Source organism: the organism of the source record quoted next, unplaced genomic scaffold (genome assembly GCF_019419815.1).
Source record: "Pyrus x bretschneideri cultivar Hongxiangsu unplaced genomic scaffold, Pyrus_bretschneideri_v1 Contig10, whole genome shotgun sequence".
NCBI lineage: Eukaryota > Viridiplantae > Streptophyta > Magnoliopsida > Rosales > Rosaceae > Pyrus > Pyrus x bretschneideri.
Genome location: NW_025999391.1, coordinates 2,674,680 through 2,698,070, shown reverse-complemented (window position 1 = coordinate 2,698,070; position 23,391 = coordinate 2,674,680). Strand labels below are relative to the sequence as shown.

Genomic DNA, 23,391 nt, shown 5'->3' with positions numbered 1-23,391 from the left:
AATGTCGTATACGAGAGATATTTCAGGAGAAAGAAGAATATATCCTTAAAACATTTGGAGGATCAATTCAATGGTTGCCAAAACCAAGACAATCTGTACAAGCTCAGTCTACTGTACGCAAGGTTCTATAAGACTCTAAGCGTTAGTCGGGCAGCGAACTGGAGTCTAGCACCTAAGCAGCTAGGTGGATTTAACTAAATCCATTATATTTCATGTAAATAAGTGTATGTTTATACTTAAAATATATATATGATTTCATCATAAACTACAAAATAGAATGACACATATATTATGAAGTATTGGAACATAATGAAAACATGGGGAACAAGCATCTAATGTGTGCTCATTTAAGTATTCAACAAGTCTCTCACAATTTATTGAAAAAATAAAATGCAAAACGAAAGTTATCTATTTTCTGCCTAATTGAGTCACAACCTGGGTGGGTGCCTAGGCAGGTTTGGGCGAGTTAGGCAAGTGCTTAGGCAGTCTAGGTGGTCACCTTAGCAGGTCTAGACACATTTTCTTAATTTTCAACCATCGAATACCATCTGCTTGACTTGGTAGGCAATGAAGAAAAGTGGGAGACCTATCCTTTGACCCAGTACACCTTTATGAAAGAAAAAAGGGGTGACTGCGTATTAGGATTCTTATAACCTGAGGGGGTTTCCTTATGCATTCTAGCTAATTTCGTTTTCCTTTTTTTGTTATAAGTTTAACATACTTTTACATTTGTTTCTGCTGCAACTTTTGACACTATCACTTTTAATTTTGCAGATTTGGTTGTTTGAAACCTTGTCGTACCTAATGACAAAAAACAACTCGAGGGTGTGAATTAAGAACCTTGAGTTATTGCCCCAGATTTGCCTTTGGGACACCAATATAAATCCGTCGCCTTCATCATACTCTTCTTGAGGGGCTGGGATATCATCATCATCATCATAATCATCGCTCGAAGAAGAAGAAAAAGGCCAACAAGAAAACATCAATGATCTGAAGCATACGTACAACAGAATCATGATGGCGGCAACCATGAGGAGAACTTGAAAGAACCCAATGAACTCCATCTCTCTTTTCTTTTTAGCAAGTTAGTAAGATGAATGACATCAATTGAACTGCACCTAAGGATCCAATTAAGCAAGTGGGAGAGACAGAGAGGAAGTTACCCTAACACTTTTTTCGAAGATACCGTATAGACTGTCAAGCCATTAAAATGGAATTGCTATCAAGCCGTCTGACTTGCTATCAAGCCGTCTGACTAGCGAGCAACCCTATGGTCTCCTTGTTATGCACTTTACAACATTTCTATTCCAGTGTGATAATTATATCCATGGAAGAGAATGATAGGTCGACTTTAGAGAAGTTCTCGTTACACCCAATATGTCTTTGGACACCCAACTCAAAAAGATTAAGAAAATTGGCCAAATTATCAATTTTCAAATTCCAAATTGCAATCATTAAAATGATCATTTTTAGTATGTCGTTCATATATAGTTGTCTCTGTTTCATATGTGATTGGTGTTTAATTTTGATCAAGTCCAACAATTGAAATTTATGTTATGATCAGACATAAAAAAAAAAAAAAACAATTGAAGTGGGAAAGAAATTACCCAAACACTTCGTTTGAAAGCACGGAACTTTCAAGCATTCAAACAAGAGACTTTGGCATATATTGGTTGCAGATGACTATATGCCGCGGCCCCGATCATGTCTAACGACTGATGTTGAAAAGAGTTCTAACATGTTGCGAAACTCCCAATATGCTTTTGAGAACGACGTTGTAGAAAAGGCACCCGGCAAACTCCACCATTCATCATCATCCGTCATCATCGTTCCAAAAAATAGATTTACAAAGTTATACGTACAGATTTTCACTTTAAATCAGTAATTCTTACACAATACATAAACACTAATCAGTCAATAACTTAATGCACTTCTAACCGGGCATTTGACTTCTCTTCATAATAGTTTGCATGATTCAAAGATCATTTTTTTTGTCCAAATCTAAAAGCTCTAATCAATTAGTAAGTTAATACTGCCGAAAAATATTATTATTATTATTATTATTATTATTATATGTGGGTTAAAATCTAGGATAATTTTTATAAAATTAATAAAAGGGTAAATTACATTTTACACCCTCAGGCTTGAGTGTAATTATAACCTCATACAACATCTTTAAAACATTTCAATCTCATAGATTTACTTATCATTTTTAGCATTTTCATACATTCGTTAGTCGAACCGTCAGTTTGATAGTTAAGTGATGACATGGAAAATGTGAGGTCAACATTTTTGTTGATGTGGATGCCAACTATGATCCACATGGAATAAAAATAAATAAAAAAGATTAATAAATAGAAAATTAATTTTTTATAATTAAAAACTTGAAAAATAGAAAAGATTAAAAAAAAAAAAAAAAAAAAGGTGCTGTTCATCCATTTCCTACTCTCACCCCGTCCTCGTATTCTTTTTTTTCCCCCTGCCCACCATTGCCACCTTCCCTTTCCTCAGCCACTGCAATGAAGCCAATCCAGACTCACTCACTCTCAAACTCGCACACCTCCTCCAGTTCTTCCCCCGCCGTCGGTGCCCATACACTATCCGCGATTCCATGTTGTCGACTTGTGTCTTCAAACCCTTGCACCCAAATTCCCAAAACCCTCACCTCCGACATGGATTGACACTTCGTCTACGACTCCGTCATCTAATGGTGGCTCCTCGGAATCTTCAAATTCGTGAACCTCGCCGCCTGGGCTTGGATCTCAATCAACGACCTTCCCCAGATCTCAGAAGGGTTATCATGGAAATTAAACTTGTCGGAGGAAAACACAGGGCTACAACAAAGTTGTTGATTTCGGGTCTTTGTGGGACTTTAATGTGTTGTTGAACTCGGGGATTGTTGAAGCTCGAGGCTTCGTGGTGGTTGCATTGTGTTGTCGAAGGTGAAGGTAGAGAAGATCCGGGGGTTGATAGACGGGGTTGGTGACGGGAGAAGGGGTGGCTTGGGTGGGCAAAGGGTGGGTGATGATGGGGGATGGGAGAAGGGGGTGCTCGGGTGGGAAAGACGAAATGGGTCGGGGAGGTGAACAGGGAAGAGTGGATCGGAGAAGACATGAGATTTAAGGTTTGGGACTTTGGGTTGGGGGGGTTGCGAGGAAGGGGAAGGGGAATGGGTTTCAGGTTTTTTTTTTTTTATTTTTTTTTTAATAGAGTAAATTATTATATTTTAAATTTATTAAAAAAAAATTGTCATGTGGCACAAATTTGGCAGCCATGTCAGCTCTTAACGGATCAAATTCAATAGATGAAAAATGTAATAGATGTATAATATTAAAATAAAATAGTACTTGATGTATGAAAGTGAAATGTTTTTAAGATGTTGTATGAGGTTGTAATAGACCTCAAACATGAGGTGGTAAAGTGTAATTTATCCTTAATAAAATGTTATGACATTAACAATATATCAATCAAATTTGTTCTAATTATAAATAGGTCAATAAGACTTTGAGATACATTATAAAACAAATATATCAATCAAATTTATTCTAATTATAAATAGGTTAATAAAACTTTGAGGTACATCATAAAACCTCAATCAAACAAAATTTACTACTTCATGCCACTATAGGTGACCCCATGCAAATTCTTTTATTTCAAATCACGTCAATCACACGTCTTCTATGCTTCACACCTCTTGTGACTCTTGTTTTTTATAATTGGATTCAGACACTGCAACGTAAATGCCTATTTCCTGGTTCTGTTTTTACATTTAGATTCGGATGCTGCGTTGCAGTGTCTGTTATCTGATTTTGTTTTTTACATTTGAATTTAGACTCTGCAACTAAGCAGTGTGCAAATTATTTTATTTTGAATCAAGTCAATCCCAAGCATCACTCACATGCCTCTCACGCTTCATACCTCGTGCAACTCTTATTTTTTAACATTTGGATTCAAAAACTGCAGCACAATGTTTGTTTCCTTGTTCTATTTTTTACCTTTGGATTTAGACTTTGCAAACAAGCAACATGTGTGGTATCATGATTTTTTAGGGCTGGAGTTAGGCAGATTGAAATACAAATACGACAAAAGTTCGGTCATGGACTCAACAGCTTCCCAGCGAAGCTGCATAAACGAGCAGTGATTATGCCATCGTCCTATTCCGGAGTAGTGGGCGAAGTTTGACGATATCGCCGAGATTGACCATGCTTGGTTTGTATGACACGAAAACCTAATATAGTAAGGAGTCAGTAGATTTTCTATATTCTTGGAGTCCTTATAATCTAAAGATTGACATACAATACCTACTTCAGAGATATCTTCTGGGATTTTCCCAATTTAATATGGATTTGCTATCCTGCAATATCTCTACCTCAACTGGTATAAATACACCATTCTAAGGTTTATCCTTGGTAACGCAGTTATCGCACACTTATTCTCTTGCCTACTATTTGAGTCTCATAATATTGCTTACTAACTTGACCGTCGGAAAGCCTTTGACCGGCACTCCCCTCCCAGTCTTTGGCTACTTACAGTTGTTTACTATTTACAGGTTAACAGATTTGTGCATCTCCACCCTTTACGACAGTGCACGAATTTGGTTCTTGCAATTGGTGCTCTCGTTAAGAGTGAATTCATATTCCTCCAAACCAAATCATTCAACCATAGACATGAGTGCAGAACAAAGCTATGTTAACGCCAACATTAACATGGTGACAGGAGAGTTCAACTTTCGATACCATCACCGCACCTGCTAGGAATATCCTTATTCTCGACGCCTCCACCACTCTTGGAAGGAGCAACCAAACCCCATGTTGTTACAACCATCCAGGGGAATGGTGAAGCTCTAATCACTGGAACCCCTCACATTATGGATCAGATTTAGGAGACCCTACTGATAATCAACATTTTTGTTCATAAATTGCAAATAGCCTATATGACTTCTCAGGCAGAGAATCATGCAAATTTTGTGGACGTCGAGGCACAGATGAAAGCTCAAGAAAACTTTAGCGGGACCACTACAAAAATCCAGAGAGTCTTCAATTATGGTAACATGAGCAACATAACTCTAGAAGGACATGCAGGTTAAACATGACCTAGATCCCTTAGACACTACACGAGTGTCCTGGATAGAACCCCTTCATTTGAGCTTTGATGATTCGAAGTCCTCGGAAGAGCATGATAGGCGCCAACCCCTACACCGTGATAGGGCCAGAGATGCACTGAGGGAAATTTAACCTCGCATATCTAGTAAGGTTGTCAAAGGCCAGAAGTGATATAATCCATACTTTGAAATAATAAATTTTATTCCTGAAGAATGTGAAATGACCAAACTACCCTTAGTTGGGTGTCTTGAATAATTATGGAGCCTTGAGTTAAACTTCAATTTCTCACATTTTCCTATTTTATTACATTAGTTTTCGTACTTATGAGTGTGCGGTTGAAAGCGGAATCGAATTTGGAGTTACGAGAGTCGAGTTATGAATTTAATTTGACTGCGGGCAAAGTGGTAATTTCAAATTGGAAATTTTTTTAAGGGGGACTAACCCCACTCTGTTTCTCTCTGTTTCCCTCATTTCTCTCCTTCTCTAACTTTTGACTCCCTCACTCTCTCTCTAACTCACCGAGAACCACCACCCACAAGCACCACAATTTCGACCAAATCGAACCTCAAAACCACCATATTCTGAATCACCATGACCTAAGGATCACAATGGTGCCGTTGCATATGTGATCAGGTGCTGGGAAGAGACTGAACTCGGGAACCCGAGAGTTCTGAGTTCACTCGTCGAGCTCCAGTGTGAATTCTGCCCAAAATCTCGTTAACATGAATCAAAGTAAGTTCTAATTCCTATTGTGAAGTTCCTGCATGAATTCTAATGTGAAAATCGAGGATTTTAACCTCTGTTTCGACAGTGTTCTTCATTCCCTGTTTTCGACCAAGGAAACCAGTCTAATTTTGTCGAGTTCAAGACTGGTGGTGCTCGAAACCAACTCGAATCAATCCCAGGTACTCTTTCCTCAATCTGCATGTGATAGTCGAGTTGAAAAACTCAGGTATCAACCCTGCATGCCCTCTGTTTTGCATTTCTAGAATCCAGAGAACTACACCGGTCAAGCCCGATCAAATCTGAGGTGGATTCGACCCCAAATCATCCAAAATTGAGTTTAGGTAAGTTCTTTGGGCATCTGGTGAGGTTTTGGTTGAATTTGGATTGAAATCTCCATCAACATCGAACTAAACAGAGCTCTGCAACTTTCACGGACAAATTCTATTGATTTCAAATTTTAGGGACCAAAATGAGGAGTTATGCAAATCTCATAGATTATTTTGGCTAAAAAGCCTTTATTTTTACCACATCGTCATCATGCACTTCGTATAGCTAGCTACGGCCTTGAGATTATTTACAAGTGTCGATATTTCTAGTAGAGGCTAGCTACTGTTCAGGTAGATACCATTTCACTTGCTTGCGAAACTGTACTAGTAAATACTAGTTTGTGATTGATTTCAGATATGATCCTTGACTTGTCTTGATATGATTTGATTGATGATTTGATATGAATTTGATTGAACCACCATATTCTGAATCACCATGACCTAAAGATCAAAATGGTGCCTTTGCATGTGTGATCAGGTGCTGGGAAGATACCGAACCACCATATCCAGAATCTGGGTGAGCTACACCGGTCAAGCCCTGTCAAATCCGGGGTGGATTTGACCTCAAATCGTCCAAATTTGAGTTTAGGTAAGTTCTATGCGCTTCTTGTGAGGTTTTGGTTGAAGTTGGATTGAAATCTCCGTCGACATCAAACTAAACGGAGCTCTGCAACTTTTTTGAAAAACCTACAGTTTTCAGTGAGTCTTCAACTGTGGCAGACGGTGGTCAAAGGTCGTCGACGTTAGGATTAACGACAACAACGATGGATCCGTTAACTTTAACGAAATCTCCCAACAAAAAAGGTATATTCCATCACCTTCACTTGAGTTTTTTTACGTCCGGGCGCGTGGCCTTGAAGACGGCGATTGTGACGTCCAAACTGCGGCATTGAGTATGATGTGTCGGTGGCGCGTGCACCATTGATCAACCGGTGTGTGGCGGCTCGTTGCAGTGCGTGAACAACGCATGGTGGCACGTGGTGGTGCATGCAGGACCTGAGACCTAACCTTAGGTTTTTCAACGTTATGAGTCACGTGGCGCCCTTCGTTCGTGCAAATTCAATTTCTAGATAGCAATTTTAGGTGTTGAATTAACGAAATGATATAAAGGTGCTTATATAAGCTAAGTTATACATTCATAGGTACAAGTTCAGTTAAATTGGACAAACGCAAGGAGCCTAACAAGGAAACACGCTCAGACTACCTATGAGTGGATATCCTTCAAAAACTATGTTTTGGTTAAACTATTTTTGATAAATGAATGATTTGAGTCAGTCTTGAGGAGACCTAAGTAGATATGAATAACGTTGATGTTGTAGTTAAATTAATGACTTTGGTGATTTATTTTCACCGTATGGTCATCATGCACTTTGTATAGCTAGCTACAGCTGTGGGATTATTTGCAGGCGTCGATATTTCTAGTAGAGGCTAGCTACTGTTCAGGTAGATGCCATTTCACTTGCTTGCTATACTGTACTAGGAACTGCTAGTTTTTGTGATTGATTTCAGGTATGATCTTTGACTTGTCTTGGTATCATTTGATTGATGATCTGATATGAATTTGATTGAATTGGATTATGGTGTTATTTGACTATATACTATAGTAGATGCTGTTATGTAGTTTTGAATTATATATGATTTACAAAATGATGATTGGTACATTTGAAAAGATTTTAACTAGATAAATGACTATGATCCACTCACACCTTGTTTTTTGACCCCTCAGGACATAGTGAAAGCAAGGAGGCTTTTGGGAGAGACGAGTGGGCTTGGCAGTGAGGCTATTCACCTGAGGACTAGGGTGATCTCACTTCTACTTTATCTAGTTTTGCATTATCGTACTTGGATTATGCATAGCACTACACTCAAATTTGTGTTAACTGTTGTATATACTGTTGTGAGCTCTGAACTCGATGTGGTAATAATGGGAGTGTATTCCCTGGTTGTGTCCCCAAGTGGGGTGGTTGTGTAGGATTTGCAGGATAGTTTGAATTAATTAATAAAAGAGCCTCGTTGGTTCAAATTTGTTCACATCATAATTTCCTTATTATGGCTTTCGTCGTTAAGTTGATGGTGTTTTGTCACCTTACGTCGAGGTTACATTGTCAACGTGGTGTCAGCTATCACTTTACGACCCTTTAGCTAGTTGGTTATTTGGTCGGGATGGGTCAGTTTGGTATTAGAGCATGGTTAGTGGGTATACATTTGCATCGGATCGTGCAAGTTATTGTGCTAATATCTAAATGTCTACTTGGCAGAGTTATGCCAACCATGCGTGAACGTACTCCTATACTAGGGTTACAACAGTTAACCGAGGCACTTGACCAACTAATCTCTATGGGAGGCAGAATGATAGGTTGACTCTAGAGAAGTTCTCTTTACACCCATTATGTCTTTGGACACCTAGCTCGGAAAAATTTAAGAAAATTGCATTTGCATAAATCCCGTTTTCTTTCCTTAAATCTGATGGACTGATGTCGTAGATTGGCCATTTTTTTCCTTGCATTCCATTATATGCACCAGTTCAATCAAACACCATGAGGAATGCGCATAGTTCTGTGAGAAAATGATCACCAAAAGCTCTGATTTCTAGATAGCATCAAGAAGGGCTGGTGCAATTCATCTCCTCTGTGATTTCTGCAATCTATGTAGGTTTCGATTTTCTTGTAAAGGCATGATGAAGATGGCTGGTAAAAGTACGGAGGGTGTCCTCGCCTCTAAAACTATCAAGTACATCAAACTTTTTCAATGAGCTGGGGGTAACAATCTTTGGACAGTGAAGATATACACACACAGATATATAAACACATTACCGCTGTGCTCTTTTGATAGAGAACTAGCCTAGCGTAAGTCTGTGGTATGACTTTCTTGTTTTTTTTTTTTTTGGTCGGTCTGTGGGATGACTTTCAGATCAAGAAAGAAGATGCAGAGATGGGAAGTGCATAATTTTATTTTGTTTTTTATTTTTTACTTTTTGGGAAAAGAGATAGTGTATGATTGATTGGAAGACGTTTTAATTCACCTCAGGATCGAATTATGCATGAAAGAAGTTGCAGAGACTAGCTATATAGCGTTCCTGTTTATCTACTCGGTGTGTTAGGTTAGTTTCCGGCTGTGCGGAACAGAGACTTTTACATCTATGTACAATTTGGTTTCATAGTTCCAGAAAGCTTATTTGCTTATCCAAAAAAGGAGAATGATTATGTGAATTAACTAGATGTCGAAATAAATATATCCTTCTTATTTGCTTATGTATACGTCACAGAATCATTCTCCTTGTTTGTATTATCCTTCTTAGTAATTTGTTTTTACATTTGCGTACAATTAGCTTTCAAAAGAACATGTAACTATACAAGTGGATATTCATTTCTTCATTCAACACTATTTGCGTCTATGTCTGGTAACAGTTATCCAACCCCCCAAGCCAATTCTAGACATCAAACGAGGCGCATGAGATTAGGACTGCGTCTGGTAAGATCATAAAGTTAGAGATGTGATAGGAGCGCATTCATGGGAAGAGCCAAAATGCAATATCATAGGCCCCCTTGGTCTGTTTGACTATCAAGTTAATTGGACTCCGGAAAGCCAAATGAGGTAAAGCCAAGCTCCTTAAATTAAGGCCAAGGATGTTTTGTAGACTAAATTTACAAAGACAGTGGTTATATGGATTGAGGACGAGCAACATAAAGTGCCAACTGGTGTGAGAATTTCAGATCCAAGCTCGTCTTCTTGTCAAAGAAATAGAATAGATCTGTTCAGACTGAAAAGACAAAGACGAAGGACGGATTTCCCTCCTTAGGACTCTCAAGGCAATAGCTAGTAAGAGATGTGATAGCAGTTGACTGGAGAGCAGAGACTAGATGAAAACTTAGTTTAGCAATTGTAGTTGTTGACTTGTATATTTGACACGCCCCGACCCCGATATTCCCCGAATACCAGGATAGGCACGTGCTGGCCGACACCCGAGGGTGACGAAAGCCATTTATTAAGTGCAAATGCTGAAAATAAAGGATAAATAAGGTTTATAAATATAAAAGAATAATGAACATGCAAATAAGGACCGTGTTCAGAGCACACCACTAATCTAGAACACTAAAAGAAAATAATATAAAATTGAATGAAACAAATGAGTGGTCCTACGCCGAGAGGACTCGAAGATGCCGATGCGGAAGTGCCTGGACGTCGGGATTGTATGCCTCGATTCTAAGTCCTGAAGGGGGCGCAAAACAAACATGAGTGGACCAAGTTGATATATATATAATAAAACAGTTATCAACATACTAACCCCCAGGTTTTATGAAAACACATATATATAATGATAAACATAGGTTTTCCGAAACCTAGCATGTCGTGCAATGTCTCAAATCATAATTCGCATAAATAATAAACACTAGTGAATGTCCGATATAACACTTCAGGCCCCATGCCGGCTCCCCGTCTCTGAGCACACAGTTAGAGGAAAATACACTTCAGGCCCCTTGCCGGCTCCCCGTCTCTGAGCAGACAGTCAGAGGAAAACACACTCCAGGCCCTATGCCAACACCAAACCGTCGCCCGGGACGGACCGGATCTATCCCTACGTCCCGTAGCGGAAAGGACCACTAGGTAGGTATAAAACCAGTGAACATACATATATTGAAAATCAACTTCATAGTATAAAGTCATCCATCATCTATACTATAAAGAAGTGTTCTAAACATGTTCTAAATATCATATCGTCATCCATCAGATATTCTATAAGAACATGGGTTATAGGAAAAATAGTAATAATTCAAACTAGCCTCAGTAAGCATGTTATCTCGTAAAACGTTTCATAAAACATAATCATCAAATCATTCTTTTCATGTATGCATTTCTACTATCAAAACATGCATTTTTAGAAGGGGTCCACTCACAGTACTTCACCGTTGAAAAGCCACGCCATCTAGCAAAGAAGGAAACGCCACAGATAATCGCCCCTAAGCACATAAACGGTACATTTAGTCAAACTCTACTCAAACGGTTGAATTTGGGAAAACGGACATCGGAAACGGGTTCAGGACGTCGAAATTAGCCTAGGGGGGGTCCCGCACGAAAACCGAAAAAGTCAACCCCGAGGTCAACGGTCAACGGGTCACGGGTCACGGGTCACGGGTTTGGGCTTTAGGGTTTTGGGTTTGGTTTAGGGTAAATGGGTTTGGGTTTTAGGTGAATTGGGTTTGGGTATTGGGTTTGGACTTGGGTTGGATCCGGGTTGGGCCTAAGGGTTTGGGTCTAATGGGTTTAGGGTTAACGGGCCAGAGGCCCTAAAACAAACGGCCCAAAGGCCTAATTACAAAGGGTGTTGGGTTGGGCTGCCCAGGTTTTGGGCTTGGCAGGAAAGGCCCAAAGGCCTTGGGTGTTCGCCGGAGTCCAAAGAGGGAGAAGGCCGGATTTCGGCCGGAGAATTCCCAAGCTCTGTTGGAGCTCAAAACTCAGCTAAAACATGTCATTCAATATACCAAATTGAAGCCCCGAAGGTAAGGAATCGAAATATACCCTTGGTTCCCGTCATTGTGGCCGGAGTTGGCCGGAAAACAGCTTGGAAGCCACGGGTGTCCGCCGGAAACTGGGTAAGATTCAAATGAGCATAACTTCTTCAATACTCAATGAAATTAGGTGAAACAAAAAGGAAAGTTGTAGTACTCAGCGAGACGAAGAGATTGATACCTTGCACGCCGGCCAACTCGCCGTGGTTTGGCCGGAAATCGCCTCGAAAGGGACGGTGCTTGCCGGAAAACTGGGAAATGTCTCCGAGGTGGTTTCTTCGTGATTTGACGTCCAAAACAGAACCATGGGGTTCGAAAAGAGCTATAGGTGTGGGCTTGGGTGTGTGTGTGTGTGTGTTCTTGTCGGACCGAGAGGGGGGGAAAGGAGAGAGCATGGAGGAAGAAAGAGAGAAGAGAGGAGAAGACTTTTCAGAAAAAAAAGAAAAGAAATGGGAAAGGGGAGGAACCGGGGGACAAAAACAGGGGGTGGGCCCCTTGGGCTCACCAATTAAGGCTCAAAAACAATTTTAAAAAGGAAGGTATCCCCCAAACTTAGTGAAAATACAAAAATACCCATTTTCTTACGTAAATTCCGGGACGGGTTGTTACAATCTACCCCCCTTAAAAGAATTTCGTCCCGAAATTTAAAATCACAACTTAAACCGAAATACTCGAAAATAGGAAGAAAAATATATGTATAAAGAGAATTCAAGTCAGAGTGGGTGCATCAAAGAGAAAATGTCACACCGTCGCGAGCGGTTTGCCAAATCCTCTATCATGCCTCCAAGCTCTTACTTTCTTCCCCATCAGTGTAAAAGTAGAAACATACTTTAATAAGATATAAAGTCGAAAATATATATTGACATAAGGTCAAAATTAAGTACGCAAAATACTATAGCGTCAAAATAGTAAAAATAGATATGTACTAACATATAGGTCAAAAACTCGCACTTAACTTAAAACTGAAAATGGAAATACTTCCCCCAAAATATTTGTAACGTCGAAAACAAATAATTAAAGAAAATGAAGTTAAAATACTTACACTGAAAATCAAAACTAAACTCAAAACTGAAAAAATGAGAGTGGGTCTCGCCTAAGCATACGAACGTCACGTACTCCGAGAAAAGATGCGTCTCTAGGTCAAGTCCTAACAATAGCAAATCCGTACCAACTGCTGAAGATGAATCTTTCTGCCCACTTGCTTAACGAACCCAACGAATAAGTTTTCAATACCACAGTCGGCCGCCCGTGATATCGATCACACATTTGTTGTTTCGATAAGCAAGCAATAATTTGCTGAGGGTGCCCAATTTCACGCGTCGTAAATTTAATCTTTCGAATACTAGTTCCCAATACTCCTCTGCTAACTAGTATTGCCTGTAGAACTCTCGTACCATGTCGCAAAAATGGCGTACTCAAACCGAACAAAACAGAAACTGTCGTCATAAAACTCTATCCAGTATCAAGCATACTTTCCTCCTCAATTCTTCCAAATGTGACCAACTACTCCAGTGTTTTGCCAACAAAGAACCCATTTGAAAACTGTACCTTGGGATTCAAAGGAAGTGGATACCATGTTACTAGTAGACCCAAAAACTCGAGCCAAGCAAGCAGAAAACGAGAAGTCACCTTTCCCAACAAGCGGTATCTCTTGGGAATCATTGTAGTGCTCAAACCACCCCTCCAGTTTTTGCTTAGTTGCAGATTTCTAGTAAAACAAGGTCAAAGTTGATGGAAAGGACTCTCAAGTAATCAACCAAAAAAAAATAAATGAGAGTACACACTTTTCGAGAAAAGTGTAAAGATTATTCGATTCTCGCCTCGACCACGATATGGTGCCAACCCAGAGTGCACTAAACAGATCTGCTAGAAGTGTTTCAATAACTACGTACTCACAACAAACGAGTCTTGAAGCGGAACAGTGAAAAGATGAGTTGAGACGACACATAACATTGGAAAATAACCGATGTGATGCCTATGAATTATAGTAAGATGGTGATACAATCCGCTGACCGTCTGTACTCAAACCTTCATCCAACTCTTAATAAAAGATCGCCCAAACATCACGCTCACGTGCTCACGAACTGAAGGATCCTGGTGCCAAGGTAGTGGAAAGCCACGTTGAGGCGAACACATCACATCATCGAAAAGGTCTGCCAAAGTACGATATGATGGTTATGAATTGTAGCAAGATAATGAGTAGTGACCATTCAATTCAACGTGAAGATAATGATGCAATCTGCTGCTCACCTGCACCACAATCTTCACCAACCTCCTACCACAAGACGACTCCAACCTCACACCCACGTGGAACTCTTTCTGGTAAGTAGGGTAAGCTTGTGAAAAGATCATGCTCCCCACATTTCTGTCTGAAATGATAAGAATTGGGCACAAACTTCCACCGAATTGATCGATCGTGAATTCTTCACTAATTGAGCGAGAAACCATGTAAAGAAGGCTAAAAGAACACCCAAGAATTTGAGGATCAAAACAAGTCTATTAAAACTAGAGTACAAGATATCTGGATGAGAAACAAACCAACGAAGGAAGGTAAAGATGCAGAAATAGAAATCACTGTTTATGATTATTTGGTTAATCAACACGGTAAGGTTGACTGGTTCCTTAGCCAAAAAGGAAATAGGTATAAGCTCAAGAAATAGTCAAGAACTGTTAATAAGATTTGACGAGATCAAAGACATTTCGAAATTCACAATACGTTGTAAGCTGTTTCAAAGTTCAAAAATTAAACATAGAACCTCTGAACCAACAGAATGACGAAGAAGAAAGATACAAAGCAGTCTGTGTAAGCATGCAATGACACGATTGGCTAACTCCAAGTGATGCCCTTGAGCAAACCAAAGCTCAATGAGTCCAGAGAAATTCAAAGTAAAGCTCGATCTTCGTACAATGAAGAATATGGTAGTCTCAAGCCATTACATTGAAAATTATAAGGCTAAACAATTAGTGGACAAGAGTACTGGTCAGTTGGGTTACAAGCAAAAGGCTAAGTTCAATCTACTGAAAAATACGTGGGCAAGATGCTAGGATTTACCGCCTAGTGCCAAACCCAGGTGAAGTTCAAAAAGTCTGTTTATCCAAACAAGCATGGATCTTCATCAACCAAATCCAACTACAACCACAAAAGAATCGCAATTGCTTTTGGAAATTGGTGAGAATAGTGTCTGCTATCGAAGAGTCACTTAAGAAATTATCTAATTTAAATGAAGTCAACTCCCGAAGAATTTGGTGTAAAGCTAACGGTCAAAGGTTAAGGAACTTGACTTCGCCGTTGAGGTAAGCAAAGAGGTTACTGATAGAACAATCATCGAAGATTCATTCTACCGATTCCCACGAGTTTCTTCAGTGGTAATGAGCCTGAGAACATTGATTTGCTCCCGCCAACTACCACTTACTAATCGTCGTCACCACAAGCGCTTACTTGCTTTCTCAAACACGCACTTCGAATATTTCAAGTAGTTGCCACTGCAATATGACTCTGCCCGCCATTCCTAGGGAACGCATGTCGCAGAGTGATGTCATCGTTTCAAGGTTCTAGTTGATCTCAACCAACTCGTACCGTCAAGATTTTTTTTCTGTTTCCCTAGATTTCGATGTAGAGCCGACTCTGCCCGCAATTCCTAGGGAACGCATGTTGCAGAGTGGCATCGCCATTTCGTATCTACAACTGGTCTCGCCCAGACTTCCTCAAACTAAGATTTCTAGAACACGTCGCTTCCAAGTAACACTTACTGTGCCCGCCATTCCCTGAGAATGCACGTCGTAAAGTACAAAACCGCTTCATATCTTCCAAAGTCAACTCACTTAGGGTTTTTCCGTTTCCCAATGCTCCTAGGTAAAACCAAATTATGTCCGAAATTCCCAGGGAATGCACGATGTAGAGTATCGATCCGATGTCGAAAGTCATCCAACAATCCACTTCATCAGCACTGAGGCATAATCCCGACACGAATTCTTGTATTTCAACCAGAAGATGACAATTCAAACAGAGAAAGGTTTGCACAACTATGTCGAATGACACCAAAACCGGAAGTCGTGACATCCAAATGATGTCATGACAAACACACTACTACACTAACAGAAGATCCTAAGTATGCTCTGAACAAAACTACGCTCTGATACCAATCTGACACGCCCCGACCCCGATATTCCCCGAATACCAGGATAGGCACGTGCTGGCCGACACCCGAGGGTGACGAAAGCCATTTATTAAGTGCAAATGCTGAAAATAAAGGATAAATAAGGTTTATAAATATAAAAGAATAATGAACATGCAAATAAGGACCGTGTTCAGAGCACACCACTAATCTAGAACACTAAAAGAAAATAATATAAAATTGAATGAAACAAATGAGTGGTCCTACGCCGAGAGGACTCGAAGATGCCGATGCGGAAGTGCCTGGACGTCGGGATTGTATGCCTCGATTCTAAGTCCTGAAGGGGGCGCAAAACAAACATGAGTGGACCAAGTTGATATATATATAATAAAACAGTTATCAACATACTAACCCCCAGGTTTTATGAAAACACATATATATAATGATAAACATAGGTTTTCCGAAACCTAGCATGTCGTGCAATGTCTCAAATCATAATTCGCATAAATAATAAACACTAGTGAATGTCCGATATAACACTTCAGGCCCCATGCCGGCTCCCCGTCTCTGAGCACACAGTTAGAGGAAAATACACTTCAGGCCCCTTGCCGGCTCCCCGTCTCTGAGCAGACAGTCAGAGGAAAACACACTCCAGGCCCTATGCCAACACCAAACCGTCGCCCGGGACGGACCGGATCTATCCCTACGTCCCGTAGCGGAAAGGACCACTAGGTAGGTATAAAACCAGTGAACATACATATATTGAAAATCAACTTCATAGTATAAAGTCATCCATCATCTATACTATAAAGAAGTGTTCTAAACATGTTCTAAATATCATATCGTCATCCATCAGATATTCTATAAGAACATGGGTTATAGGAAAAATAGTAATAATTCAAACTAGCCTCAGTAAGCATGTTATCTCGTAAAACGTTTCATAAAACATAATCATCAAATCATTCTTTTCATGTATGCATTTCTACTATCAAAACATGCATTTTTAGAAGGGGTCCACTCACAGTACTTCACCGTCGAAAAGCCACGCCATCTAGCAAAGAAGGAAACGCCACAGATAATCGCCCCTAAGCACATAAACGGTACATTTAGTCAAACTCTACTCAAACGGTTGAATTTGGGAAAACGGACATCGGAAACGGGTTCAGGACGTCGAAATTAGCCTAGGGGGGGTCCCGCACGAAAACCGAAAAAGTCAACCCGAGGTCAAGTCAACGGTCAAAGTCAACTTTGACCGTTGACTGGTCAACGCTGACCGTTGACCGGGTCAACGGTCAACGGGTCAAGGTCAACGGGTCACGGGTCACGGGTCACGGGTTTGGGCTTTAGGGTTTTGGGTTTGGTTTAGGGTAAATGGGTTTGGGTTTTAGGTGAATTGGGTTTGGGTATTGGGTTTGGACTTGGGTTGGATCCGGGTTGGGCCTAAGGGTTTGGGTCTAATGGGTTTAGGGTTAACGGGCCAGAGGCCCTAAAACAAACGGCCCAAAGGCCTAATTACAAAGGGTGTTGGGTTGGGCTGCCCAGGTTTTGGGCTTGGCAGGAAAGGCCCAAAGGCCTTGGGTGTTCGCCGGAGTCCAAAGAGGGAGAAGGCCGGATTTCGGCCGGAGAATTCCCAAGCTCCGTTGGAGCTCAAAACTCAGCTAAAACATGTCATTCAATATACCAAATTGAAGCCCCGAAGGTAAGGAATCGAAATATACCCTTGGTTCCCGTCATTGTGGCCGGAGTTGGCCGGAAAACAGCTTGGAAGCCACGGGTGTCCGCCGGAAACTGGGTAAGATTCAAATGAGCATAACTTCTTCAATACTCAATGAAATTAGGTGAAACAAAAAGGAAAGTTGTAGTACTCAGCGAGACGAAGAGATTGATACCTCGCACGCCGGCCAACTCGCCGTGGTTTGGCCGGAAATCGCCTCGAAAGGGACGGTGCTTGCCGGAAAACTGGGAAATGTCTCCGAGGTGGTTTCTTCGTGATTTGACGTCCAAAACAGAACCATGGGGTTCGAAAAGAGCTATAGGTGTGGGCTTGGGTGTGTGTGTGTGTGTGTTCTTGTCGGACCGAGAGGGGGGGAAAGGAGAGAGCATGGAGGAAGAAAGAGAGAAGAGAGGAGAAGACTTTTCAGAAAAAAAAGAAAAGAAATGGGAAAGGGGAGGAACCGGGGGACAAAAACAGGGGGTGGGCCCCTTGGGCTCATCAATTAAGGCTCAAAAACAATTTTAAAAAGGAAGGTATCCCCCAAACTTAGTGAAAATACAAAAATACCCATTTTCTTACGTAAATTCCGGGACGGGTTGTTACAATATTTCAATTGCACAAATAAAGAAACAGCATGTAAATTACAAAATAATTCAGAGACTTAGATCAGGTCTGGCTGCCCTCCTGTTAAACATGAGATCTACTAAATAAGGAAATGATTCGTGTGCCTCTACATTTATCTCCCTCACCTGTTTCATCCTCGATGCCAATATCGAATCAACTGGGGCATACATTGGGAAGACCCCGCACTTTGTCACCTTTATCTTGGACCAATCAACGGCTCTGCCATCAGGACGATCATGTATTATTGGGTAGAAGTCAAATGTGGCCTGGGTGACGCCATTGTAGCTTCCTTGCTTTACATGGTCAATGGTACTAAACCAGACGAACACGTGAGGCGTTTCGAACTTGAACTCGTTGATTTCCCCATATTCGGCAACCATGCAACTCCGATGATAGATACGATGATCACTATAGCCTTCGAAATTGATTTTACATCCAAGCCTCAAATTCAAGAGAAAATGCTACCTTAATTTCTTCTTGTGTAAAATACTTCGATAACGCAGTTGCCATTCGCATAATTCTAATCTGTGAATCAGTAACTATATCGCGCCATGCATCCCATCCCATTCCTTTGCAATTTGAATATGTAAGTTGCTCTTGAAGCCCTTGAGAATGTTTATATTCATCCCAACCTAGTGTAAGGGCAGTTTTTGAGCTCAACACTTTGTTTAGTGACGTGCAGCCATGTGCTTGAAGCCAACGTACCGCTGGGAGCTCTGGTAAAGATTCAAGGTTCGTGCAATTGGTTAACTGCAGACAAATCAGCCCAGAAGCTTCTTTGATGCTTGCAGGTAGGCACTTGATCGCAGTTCCACTCAGATCAAGTTTTTCAAGAGATTTCAAATTACCAATGCTTGCAGGTAGGCTTTCAATTGCGCTTCCACTCAGATCAAGTTTCTCAAGAGATTCCAAATTACCAATGCTTGCAGGTAGGCTTTCAATTGCGCTTCTACTCAGATCAAGTTTCTCAAGAGATTTCAAATTACCAATGCTTGCAGGTAGGCTTTCAATTGCGCTTCCACTCAGACCAAGTTTCTGAAGAGATTCCAAATTACCAATGCTTGCAGGTAGGCTTTCAATTGCGCTTCCACTCAGATCAAGTTTCTGAAGAGATTCCAAATTACCAATGCTTGCAGGTAGGCTTTCAATTGCGCTTCCCCTCAGATCAAGTTTCTGAAGAGATTCCAAATTACCAATGCTTGCAGGAAGGCTTTCAATTGCGCTTCCGCTCAGATCAAGTTTCTCAAGAGATTTCAAATTACCAATGCTTGCAGGTAGGCTTTTAATTGCGGTTCCACTCAGATCAAGTTTCTCAAGAGATTTCAAATCTCCAATGCTTGCAGGTAGGCTTTCAATTGTGGTTCCATTCAGATCAAGTTTCTCAAGAGATTTCATATTACCAATGCTTGCAGGTAGGTTTTTTATTTTGGTTCCACTCAGATCAAGTCTCTTCAGAGATTTTAATTTACAAATGGTCTCTGGGAGACCCAGAATATTTTTGCATTTAGTCGCTGCCCCACTCAAGTCTAATACTGGTATATTCTTGGGAAGCTCCAAGAACCGAATTTTTTCAAGAGACCAAACTGATGAAGGCAATTCCTCTATTGCAGTGCTATCTAAATATAAGTACTCAATACTGCTTGGCATCTCCGAAAGATATTTGAGTGTGGTGCAGTCTGTCAGGTTAAGATAACTCAGCTTGTTGAGACATGGAAAATACGAAGGAATTTCAACCAGACTTTTACACCCATAAAGATCTATATGCTCGATGTTTGGACTTTGAGAGAGATCTGGGACTTTAATCAGACGATCACACAAGCCAAGATCCATCACTTTTAAGTTTCTAAGATTCTGTAACAAATCAATGACAATTGGAAAGAATTAATAATAGACAGACCAAATAGATATCTACACCGCATTTATATAATAAAATAAGCATATACAAACCTGGACCTCGTTCCAAAGTTGTTCAACATGGTTGTTGCGCATTTGAAGCTCAACAAGATATTCCGAACAAAGTTTTGATGGCAAAGATTTGAAAGGGTATCCCTCCAAGTCAAGATAAGTAAGAGAATGGGGAAGAGAAACTTTTACTTTGCAGTACTTGTTACGGCTAGAGTTGTAAACATACAGCAACCTCAGATCATACATCTTTTGAAAGTCTGCATGATTCAAGAGTATCCCTCCAATCGCAGACCTGTTAAAGAAAATGGCTTGTAGCGTTGCTCGTCCCTGAGAATAAGAACAAATTATGAATATGAATACAATCTACAAAAAAAACTAGGATGAAACTGAATGCATTTGGAGATCTTACTCTTACCGTGTTAGTTTTCAAATCCCGATTGACATCCTCATCCAAGAATAATTTATTGCATTTTATGGGCTCTTCAATACTTTGTTCGTGAACAATTGCCCTACCCATTTCTTGTAACAAGCTATGCACCTCCAGGCAGTTATTCGTTGAAATTGATATGAGAGACTTATCAATCAAAACTCCAAGTGCAGCTGCACGAAAGCCACATATATCTAGCATTTCTTTTACAATGTACACATCTTTCCCTTGATAGAAACATGCTATATCAAGAAATATCTCCTTCTCAATTTCTTTTAATCCATCGTAACTTGATCTCAGCACATTCCAGATCTTTTCTCTTGGAAATTCTTTCCATTCATCCAGCCAATCTTCTTTGCTCTCACGGTGAAGGAATGAGGAACCCAAAATTTTAAGAGCTAATGGAATGCCTCCAGCATATTCTACCACAAGTTTGGACAACTCGGTATAATCTTCGCTAGCAGTTTTATTTCGGAAAGCACTCAAATGAAAGAGTTGAAAAGCTTCATCAGAATCTAATTCCTGAACCTTGCATATCTTATTATGTTCAACCCTTTTCTGAAGTAGGCTCTTATCTCTAGTCGTTATAATGATTCTACTTCTAGGGCCAAACAGAGCAGGATCGCCAGCTAGAAAATTTAATTGGTTTGAATCATTTACATCATCAAGAACAATGAGGACCTTCGTCCCTGCCATCCTCTTTCTAACAAGATCTGATCCTATAGTTGGAGTGCCGATATTTAGATCTTTTTCCTTCAATATCTCACTAAGAAGTGTGTTTCGCAAGTGAACTAGTCCATCTTTTTTTTCTGATTTCTCCCTAACATTTCCAAGAAAACAAGCAGCTTCAAATTTAGACGAGAGTCGATGAAACACAGCATCAGCAAGGGCGGTCTTGCCAATGCCACCCATGCCCCAAATACCTACAGTGTATACATCAAGTGAATCAATGCATAATGATGACTCAATTTGGTCAATGCGTTTTTCCATTCCAACAAGGCCCTGTAGAACACTTGAAGATTTTCGATTCAATTGGCTCCAAATTTCATTTACAAGTTTCTTAACTAAATTGGCCTCCGTCCTGACAAATATATGATGGACAACTAACAGTTAGTAATAGCCATTCGTTAATTAATTCTGTATGCATTAAGTTTTCATGAGTAGAAATCACTAAAAGTTTTAGAATTAGTTACCCTGTTTTGTTTGAGAAGCCACAAAGACTAGCTGCAATCGTCAAAGCAGCCCTCCACACGTTGACCTTGTCGATAGTGCCCTTGAAACGTTTTTCAAGTTGAGCAAACGCAACTTCATAACTCCCCCTTTGTCTTCGTACCGTTGATGGACTGGTGCCGTAGAAAATGGGTATAACCAACTGGCCATATTTTTCCCTGCAGTGTAGTATATGTGCAAGTTCATCCAAACACCACGTGGAAGATGCATAGTTTTGTGAGAAAATGACCAACAAAATCGTAGATTTCTCAATTGCTTCGAGAAGGGCTGGTGCAATTTCGCCCCCTCTCACAAGTCTATAATCTATGTACGTTTCAATTTTCTTCTGGAGTAAGGCACCGTGAAGATGGCTAGTAAACGTATTGCGGGTGTCCTCACCTCTGAAACTAATAAACACATCATACTTTTCCCGAGGGGCTGGGATATCATCATCATCATCATCATCATCATCATCATCACCATCCGAAGAAGAAGAAAAAGAAGCAGTAGAAGGCCAACAAACAAATGTTAATGATCTGAAGCACGTGTACAACAGAGTCACGATGGCGGTGGCAATGATGATGATAATTTGAAAGAACCCATTGAACTCCATCTCTCGTTTCTTTTTAGCAAGCAAGAGGAATGAAATCCAACTCACCTGAGGATCCAATAAGGCAAGCAAGAGAAAGAGAAGAAAGTTACCTGCAAATTTCTCAAACATCAGCAAGTTTTATTTGATCCATACATGGTCGATATTTAATTTTAGACAATTTCTCAAACATTAGCATTTTTTATTTTGCCAATCTCTTCCTTCTCAGTTGAAATTTTCATTTAAAAACTCAATTAAGCACTACCTGCAAATAAATTAGAATCAGCAATGAGGAACCGAAAACTTCACAAATTTTGCAATAGGCACATCACGAAAGAAGGTTGCAGAGAGAAGGAATTATCTCAAAATCATCAAAAGCTTTAGCAGTTGACTCTATGCACAAAGCTAAAAACCTCACGTACGATCACTCGTTATTACCTGATGGTTTTCCTTTTCATTTAGAAGTGAGATGTTTTAGATTTGAATCTCATGGATGGCGAATTTGATACCAAATTAGGTTGCCTATTGTGTGACTTAGCCGAACTCTTTATCCTCCTAGTGTAAAAATATTAATGTAAAAAAAAAAAAAAAAAAAAAAAAAACCTAACCTACGTCAACAGAAATATAAAAATTAAATTAAAATAGAAAGGAAAACGCCAACGGAAATATAAAAATTAAAATAGGAAGGAAATTACTAAATGCTTCGTGGAATGCATGAAACTTTCAAACTTTCAAGTATTCAAGCAGTTGACTATATGCCACGGCCCGGGTCGTGTCTAACGACCTAATTGTGAAAGAGTTGTAAAATGTTGCGAAACTCCCATGAGAACAACGTTGCAGAAATGGCACCCGGCAAACTCCATCCACATTTACCATCACCATCATCACTCCAAACAATAGATTTAAAAGGTTATAAATATAGATTTTCACACTAAATGGGTAAATTCTTAGGAGTTTTTGAACTTTAATCCTCGAAGAAGATTAAAATTTAATAAAAATTTGGTGTTAGATTGGATATTGATTTTAGTCCTTTAATGTTAGATCTGGCATTCGTGTCGTTTTCATGTCATAGGCAATATCTTAATGGGTCGTGTCATGTAACACCTGTTAAAGTAAACGGGTAATATGACACTGTTAAAGTAAACGG

The 23,391-nt window shown here is 40.0% G+C and overlaps 1 protein-coding gene and 2 long non-coding RNA genes across 5 annotated transcripts; 1 reads left to right on the top strand and 2 right to left on the bottom strand.

Annotated features, from left to right (window-relative positions):
* Window positions 1–5,574: 5,574 nt before the first annotated feature.
* LOC108866409 lies at window positions 5,575–8,187 on the top strand. 3 transcript variants are annotated; one of them, XR_001952288.2, is made up of 5 exons: window positions 5,575–5,834; window positions 5,914–6,007; window positions 6,092–6,169; window positions 6,633–6,743; window positions 6,848–8,187. It is a non-coding gene; the product is annotated as an uncharacterized LOC108866409 (long non-coding RNA). The 3 variants fall into 3 exon arrangements; XR_007251206.1 differs by having other exon boundaries at window positions 5,914–6,169; window positions 6,848–6,958; window positions 7,881–8,187; XR_007251205.1 differs by having other exon boundaries at window positions 5,914–6,169.
* Window positions 8,188–10,936: 2,749 nt separating this feature from the next.
* LOC125480748 lies at window positions 10,937–12,388 on the bottom strand. Its single transcript, XR_007261018.1, has 3 exons — window positions 11,843–12,388; window positions 11,672–11,741; window positions 10,937–11,112 (listed from the first exon to the last, which is right to left on the bottom strand). It is a non-coding gene; the product is annotated as an uncharacterized LOC125480748 (long non-coding RNA).
* Window positions 12,389–18,143: 5,755 nt separating this feature from the next.
* On the bottom strand, window positions 18,144–22,268 carry LOC125470301 (disease resistance protein RUN1-like). Its single transcript, XM_048569157.1, has 6 exons — window positions 22,207–22,268; window positions 21,640–21,834; window positions 20,435–21,527; window positions 20,062–20,346; window positions 18,820–19,965; window positions 18,144–18,407 (listed from the first exon to the last, which is right to left on the bottom strand). Exons 1-6 carry the CDS (start codon window positions 22,266–22,268, stop codon window positions 18,144–18,146), a joined length of 3,045 nt encoding a protein of 1,014 aa, XP_048425114.1.
* Between the last annotated feature and the right edge of the window lie 1,123 nt (window positions 22,269–23,391).